The 8,258-nt window shown below is 40.6% G+C and overlaps 1 protein-coding gene across 1 annotated transcript; it reads right to left on the bottom strand.

The window, feature by feature from the left end:
* Window positions 1-1,145: 1,145 nt before the first annotated feature.
* Window positions 1,146-7,674, bottom strand: LOC103361646 (transmembrane 4 L6 family member 5-like). Its single transcript, XM_008287783.1, has 5 exons — window positions 7,483-7,674; window positions 4,545-4,610; window positions 3,323-3,474; window positions 2,419-2,605; window positions 1,146-1,169 (listed from the first exon to the last, which is right to left on the bottom strand). The coding sequence occupies exons 1-5, from the start codon at window positions 7,672-7,674 to the stop codon at window positions 1,146-1,148; spliced, it is 621 nt and encodes a 206-aa protein (XP_008286005.1).
* Window positions 7,675-8,258: the final 584 nt, after the last annotated feature.

The following is an 8,258-nucleotide window of genomic DNA, read 5'->3' as shown; positions in this document are numbered from 1 at the left end:
CCTCAAGGACCCCTTCCACCCAGGCCATCACCTCTTTGACCTGCTACCCTCCGGCCGGTGTTTCAGGTCTCTAAGCACCAGAACATCCCGGCACTGGAGCAGCTTCTTCCCTCAGCCCATATCCCTCATGAACAGTCAGTAAATCACAAGACTCCTGTTGCAGTCCTCTGTGTATTACCATTACATGTGCAATTCCTCAACTTCTAGTGTTATATTGTACTGTAATTTAAACTGTTTCCTAATTTATTACTTGGTTTATGTCTCTTTTTATTTACGTAGTACTTTTATACTTTTCTTTTACATATTTTATTTAGAATTTCTTAGATCTAGATTTCTATACTTATTCGTATTCTTGTCTTGTTACTCTTGTGTACCGTTCTCATTCACCTCGCCAAATTCCTTGTGAGCTTCTGATTCTAACATATTTATCTCATATTGTTCCTGAGATGATTGAAAAAAAAAGAAATGCAAACAGAAATCGTGGAATTTCAGGATACATGATAGTAAACTTCTAAGACAAGCATATACATTTAACAATAAGGAAAAAAGACTTAAGAAGTATATATGCTTGGGATAAAAAGTCTTTAATGGCTGTGAAAGAGAGAAGGAGAGTGTTTTCAACCCGTGTTGGACGATGGGGCTCTCATGTCTACAAATGTGTGGTTTTTATTATTATTACTTGTAAACCATGAATATTCAGATTTGAGAGCACCAGGAAGAATTGCAGTCTTCCACGCTTTCTCTGCTGCTTCCCTACAGCTGCCACCCTCCCAACATCCCACAGAGACTGTCTGGTTTCTGACCACCTAGATTACATAAATCAAAAATCAACATCATAGGCGCTGTTCATAAGAACCTAATTCAAACTGATACTTAGATGACTAAATATTAGCTTTTCCACATCTAAATCTCTGATCTGATATCTGATCATCATATTGATTTATTGTGTCTTACTGAGACCTGGTTGTAGCAGGAAGAAAATAAATCATCCCACCCTATACCCAATGAAAATTAAACTGCTATATACCTTGAAGACATTTAAGGAAATGATTCCTTATTTCACTGCCAAGTTATAATACAATGGAGAGCAACTACCTTAACTTTCCCCCACAGAGGTCGATTATGTTGTTAACAGTGTTGTAGCCTCACCGCATGATGCTGTTGCCCCTCTGAACAAAAAAAAAGAGTCATAAGAGGCCAGCTCCACGGTGTAATTCACAAAGCAGACTTCAGGAAAGCTCGAAAAGTATTCCACATTTCACTTTCCGAATTCGCAAAAGAATTTCCCCTGGCTTAGAAAGATAGTCTAATGATGTATGAAAAAAAAGTTTTCCGTAAAACTAAAACCGCGTATTACTCATCTTAGAGGAAAATAAGTATAATCCTGGGTTTCTTGTCAAAGACTCACCACTCTGTTGAGCCTTGTGTTCCTTTAGCTCTCAGTAGTAATGACTTCTCCTCTCTCCACGCAGCCATCATTGTATAGCACTAACTTTGTAGTTTGTGTTATATACTCCCTGCAGGTATGTTTCTCTTGCTCTGGAGCTACATATTTCTGATTCGCAGTACTGACCTCGCAGGTTTTTATTGTTTTGCATTTTTTGCATTTTCTACCTGCCATCCTGTTGTCTCTTCCCTTTACATGAGCCCTAACCGATCAAGGCAGATGGCCAACGTCCCTGAGCCTGGTTTTAAAGGAGTTTCTTTCTGGTAAAGGTGAGTTTTTGCTTCACACTGCTGGCTAAAATGGAATCCAAGGGAATCTTTGGATTTGTTGGGTTTTGTCTCTTTATATAACTAACACATATATATGGGGCAGTGGTTAAATTTGGTTCCAATTATGAGTAAAGTGCAACAATAGTGTGTCCGACACCAGATCTCGATGAGACTTTGTGCACTGTGCACTGTATCTATATCAGCAGTGGTGAATAAAGCATTCAGACAAAGAAATCAAACAAAGTGTTAAATATGTTATCTTATGTTCAGAGTTTTAATACAAAATATTTTAAACATATAAATTATTAACTCAAATACAGCATTCATCAATTATTCCATCTTCAATCTGTAATCAGATTAATAAAATAATAAAGAAAGTAATATTCATTAATAGTCACAGTCATTCCTCTTGTTCATTGCAAGAACAAAGTGGGATCTTTGTTAATGACACATAGCCCCTATCCCATCACCCCACGACAGCAGATTATGATACTTGTGATGATGAAGACAATGGTGATGATGATGACGAAAGACTTGATAGTGATGATGATTCCTCTCAGTTCTTGTTCAAGAAGTCATTGTGTGTTGTGGTTCGGCTTACTGTTCAAAGAAAACAAAGAGAGACAGGGTTGATTTTTGCTAATATATATAAATATACAATGTAGCTTGAAGTTACATGCTACTAGGCTGTTCTTGTCTTACATCCTTGCCGGAGCAGGTGCCACAGATGCAGCCACACAGTCCATTGACCATCTGGATGAGACAGAGGACAAGCTCCAAGGATGCTGCCACGAGCAGAGTGGAGAACAGTGCCACGTTGAATTCAACCACATTGTCTGGCAATATACACCAGTTCCACATTTCCTTGTCAGTCAGGTAGGTTCCATTACTGAAAAGAATAAAAATGAGTTTTGTAGTCAAACATAAACACAAGAACATTACTGTGATACATCCAGCCATCCATTTTCTGTACATTATTTCTAAAGCCACACTTGGGTCGCGGGGGGGGGCTGGAGCCTATCCCAGCTGACTTAAGGTGAAGGCAGGAGACACCCTGGACAGGTCAGCAGTCCATCACAGGGCCACACTTAGAGACAGACAACCAAGCACACTCACATTCACACCTACAGACAATTTAGAATCACCAATTAAACTCTGCACTTTTTTGGACTGTGGGAGGAAATTGGAGAACCAAGAGAGAACCCGCACTGCACACGGAGAATATGCAAACTCCACACAGAAAGATCTCAGGAGTCCTAACAGGGGACCACGAACCGAGCATCTTCTAGCTGTGAGGCAGCGATTCTAACCACCGAACCACCGTGCAGCCCTACAGTGATACAGTTTAAAGCAGTATTTATTAATTACAGTTCTCATAGCACTCTCATGATTCTAAATTGTCCGTAGGTGTGAATGTGAGTGTGCTTGATTGTCTGTCTCTACGTGTGGGCCTGTGATAGACTGGTGACCTGTCCAGGGTGTCCCCTGCCTTCACCCTGAGTCAGCTGGGATAGGCTCCAGCCCCCCCGTGACCCCAGTGAAGATTAAGCAGTGTATAGATATTGGATGGATAGATAACACTTTCATAAAACAACATTAATTGTACCTGTTTAAAAAGGGTGCTCCCCACTGTGGAATGAGGTGTTGTGCATTGCTCCACCAACAGAATGGCCCATTGGAAAGACCAACACCAGCAACAGCAAGACTGTAAACAGACCCCACCACACCAGCAGCTGCAAATCCAATAGACAGGAACATCTGCAGGGAGAAAACACATATGAATCAGTAATGTGAGTGAAACATTCAACCATCACACTTCACTTATAAAGAGTGTAAATACTTAAACATTTAAATCCATAAATCAATTCTTGAGTGCAGTAAAGCTGTGAAATGCACATTTATGGTATTATTGTTAAATTACATATTTAAGCCATCTGTGTTTGTTTTACAATTTCATTCCAAAAATTATTTCCAGCGTCTTTTACAAAAGACTTTTACACATCATGAGGTCAAGTAAAGATCTAAAGTAGCACTTTTGAAGTCACAATTACAAATGACAACTAAAAACAGATATTAGCAAAATGCAGTAACTGGCACTATGGTCAAGAACAACATGATCCTGCTCAGTGATGTTGATTGTTGTGTTTGTTAACATTTTGCGACTGAGCCTGGAGCGTCCACCCAGTTGGCCTGCCATGGGACTGGGGTTGGGTGCTATGTGAATCTTGGGTTTGCTGCCCCCTGGTGGTGCAGACAGGACGTTGGGAGGTGAAACATCACTTTAGCGATGGGGAACTGAAGCTAGTGCAGGAGATAAGGCAGTACCGGCTATATATATATATATCTATGTATATAGTCGGGCTCACCTCCATGGATAGCAAAGGTTCTGGAATCAAACTCCTGGAAAGGGGTTGGACTGTTTCCTTTTCTGGAATTGTCCAGGGTGAAAGGTGCCACCATGGGAAAATTTGTCAATATCAACTACCTTTATGTATCTACTCACGAGAATTTCTATATGTACATAACTCCGACATCTATGTAAAATTTTAACTACTAAGTACTTTAAATCCAGCATTGTTTACATCATGTATGAAGAGACATGGCTAAGGTAGCACCACTCAACCTTGCTGTTATTTTTTCCCAATGTCTAATCACAGGATGCTGCTGATGCACTGTACACACCCAATGTTTCTATTATTGAAAGTACTATCGCTCATGCACACGTGAGCCTACTCTGCAGACAATTTTGGCAGGAAAAGTGCTTACCATAGCAACAACAAAAGGGCAACATTTCAGTTAGATAATGTTCATGTACAATTCATACTCACCCCACAGCGGTTGGCACAGCACTTGTCTGAACTGGTCAGATGAATGTGGATGGCAGGAATCAGGACCTGACAGAAACAGAGAGAAGACAAAAATTAAGACAAGAAAGCAAAGACAAGATAGAGAGAGAGAGAGATGATGATAGATTTAATGTAGGGAGATGAACAGACAAGCAATTTGGACAGCAAAGTCTTTAAGTGAGTATATTGTGATGAATTACTAATTGTGCTCTTCACCATCTGCACTGCTGCAGTGTCTTTTTAGTCCACGCTATGTTTACTTCTCCATGGGACATCCTTTTTGTTTCTTTTATCGTGATTTAAAATGATTAAGTCTTCACAGGATGATGGCAAAGATGCTGTTTTTGTAGGTTGCAATATGTGATGTGAGAGTTTTGGCTACTCCTGTTAAAATTGTGTGTTGTTTGGTTACTTGGTGTTAACTCTTTTACAACTATTTTTACATTATCTCACATACATTTTGTATGCCCTCGCAATAATTTTGCATTCTCTTGCAATAGGTTTTGCGTTACCTCCTAATAGTTTGGATTGCCTTGCAATATGCTTCAAATTTCTTTTTGTCAATACGAACATTTTAGTTATAATACGCTGCCTGTATAGGTATGTACTCTACAGATTGATAAAGATGATGTGAAACTCACTGATCTCCAACAGTATCCAGCTGCAGCTGCCCTGTCTGACTGGGATAGTGAAGCTGTGGCTGGATACATGGCTATTGTTCGAATTTCAGTCATAATCACAACAATGGCAAGAAAGCAAGAATGCAGGGTGGCCTAAGAAACGATCAAAGTTGTTTGTAAAAGTGCCCTTAAATTTGTCCCATGAGAGCTCCTGAAAAATGGAATCACGGATTACAGAAGAAGCGTGTGATAATCAAGGGGTGTGTGCAGAACTGAGATGGCAATGGGACATGAGGCTAAACTTTGCACCATAAAAGAGTTTTCCAGCCCTAACCCCTAAGATGGTAGGGAGGCAGAGGATTTCCCTCTGTCTTCATCGTCAGACCTGCTACCCACCAGTTTTCAGAAAACTGCAATTCCTCAAATAGCCACTAGAGGCTTGTTCCAAAACTGACCAGTCAACCACTGGATGTCACAAGAGCACCAACATCTCAGACCAAAAGAAAGAGACACGTTGCTCACACTTGCCCTAACCCTAACCCTCCCTTCACATTTCATTTCACATTGACTCCCACTTTACAATGGGGTATGAAAGGTCACTCTCGTTATCTGTCATCAGTCTGTTTGTGTACGCATGAAGATCCAACAGTTTCAAAGTTTAAGGACTCATGCATGCTAACATGCGCAAACAGGCAAGTGAAGAGGGCTGGTCCTGTGCTTGGCAGGAGTTTGGACTCGCTGAGGACTGTGGTTGAGAAATGCATACACAGCACAATGTAGTCCATCCTGAACGACACCAGCCCTCTTCACAACATCCTGGCTGGACAGAGGAGCAACTACAGTGTTCATCATGCTGCGCTGCAAGAACTGACCGCTACAGGAGATCCGTTGTCCCCACAGCCATCAGGCATCACAACACCGCAGTCAAGAGCAGTGGCTTGTGACCTGAACTGTCGGCTGCCAGTCACTCAACTCAACTGTGTAATAAAACCAATATCCTGGTCCACCAGGACCCATGCACCACACCCCTCGTAAATGCTTGATATTAGTTCTATTTCACATTGTACCTTTTTTTTTTTTAACCAACAATTTTTTCACCTTTTTTGTAAATACCAGCATTTTTGGCACCTTAATTCTATGTCTTTTTTCCTTTTTTTTCTCAGGTTATTTTTGTCCTTTTGCCACTTCCTTATCTATCTTGAACGTAACATGTGCGATCATCGATCTATGCGTGCGGATCAGACTGGTCAACAAAACATGGAAGCTTGGATTATAACACGCACAAAAGGATCTCTTCAAAAGATGCCATTTCTTCACTCTATCTTTACATAGCAAATAGGTGTTTGCTGCTATATCAGAGTTCAACAGAACCTTTAACCTTCTATTTTAATTTCCGAAAACACTCATATGAGTCACGTTGTTCTATAATGTTCATGACGGTCATTGTGAAAAGCAGTCGCAAAAAAGACGTTTTGTCATGAGGCATGGGAACATGTTGCTTATACAAGGTGTGCCAGAAAAATTCCAGGACTGGTGTTACAAAAGATATATTTCAAACCCAAACTACAAACTATGAGTTTTCCCCTTCAGTTGATCAGAGATCCTGTGGCGTTTGCTTCGTTCAGTGCGCGAGAAGCGGTGACAGTTATGGCAGGACAAGTCGTGGCTGCTTCACCATGACAACGCGCCTGCTCACAGTACCCTGAGCATCCGAATATAGTAGTGGATGACATCAAGATGGCTGTGGCGACGAAGCTGCGGAGGATCCCGGAAGTATCCTTCCAGGAGTGCATGGCGGTGTGGCAGAGAAGGCTAGGAAAGTGCACGAGACTCCAAGGGGATTACTTCGAAGGGGAAAACTTGTAGTTTGTAGTTTGGATTTGAAATATATCTTTTGTGACACCAGTCCTGAACTTTTCCTGGCACACCTTGTACATGCTGTTCTGCTAGTATCAGTAGAGACACACCCATAACGTACAGGCAAAGACCTAAAACAAAATGGATGGCAGGTGACACTGCGAGCAGAGTAGAACATGATAGAAGTAAATGTTAATGAGAAAGAAACAGAATGGAAATAGAATGGATTGTGGTGAAGCGAATTAAAATTCGTTGAACTAGACTGAAAAAAAAAACAGCAACCTTCCCACATGTAGCAAAATATCTTGGTAAGGTCAGTGCCTTACCCTTTCTAACTACAAACTCCTCACTGGTCTTTTGGCATTGCTCTTTTTTGAGGTTTTAACCTTTTTGGAAGCCCTGGCATTAATCACACTGAGTGTAAAATTAGCAAATGTACTTACCATAAGTCCTCCTCCTAAAAAGCCTCCCATATATTTCACTTCTTCAGTGAGCCGTTGCTCTCCTTTCCTGTCTTGAGCTGCATATTGTGTATCAAAGTCAGGGAAGAAGAGCATGAGGTTGCAGATAATTGACACTGCAGCCAGGACATAGAGAGGGACAGCGATAAACTTAGAACACGCTCCTGTACACATTTTGTCTGCAGATGGAAGGAAACACTGCCTTTCGAAAAACTAATGATACCTAAAAGTTCAATTGACCCTCCAAACACTTATATGAAAAGTGTAGCTCTACTCATCAGATGGCAGAGAAAATAATGGGACAACTGTTTAAATACTGGACATGGTCAGTAATTTTTACAGGGTGGGGAATCTGAAGGAGGAGCCATAAAAGATAGGGCCAGCCAGCATAATTATTACCTAATTTATGACCCGGACTTTAGGTTGTGTGTGTGCATGTTTGTGTTTCCATAAAAGTGAAGTTCAGTTTGTTTCTTTGTATATGAATAAATCGCCATAGCCTGCTTCTTTAGTAATTGCAACGTGACATTTTGTTGTACCACACTGATGAAGAATTGCAGAAAATCCTTTGCTCGTTTATTTATGTCTTTGTTATATACAGTTGAAATCAGAAGTTTACATACAGTATGCTGTACAAAAAGACATAAAACCTTATTTTTTTTTACTGTCTGACATTAAATCAGACTAAACTTCTCCCCTTTTAGGTCAGCTAGGATAACAAAAATTATTTCTATTTGTTAAATGCCAGAATAATGAGA

This window comes from Stegastes partitus, unplaced genomic scaffold (genome assembly GCF_000690725.1).
Source record: "Stegastes partitus isolate 25-593 unplaced genomic scaffold, Stegastes_partitus-1.0.2 Scaffold519, whole genome shotgun sequence".
In the NCBI taxonomy this organism is placed as follows: Eukaryota; Metazoa; Chordata; class Actinopteri; family Pomacentridae; genus Stegastes; species Stegastes partitus.
Note: the sequence above shows the minus strand (reverse complement) of the source record. Positions and strands in the feature narration are given on the sequence as shown.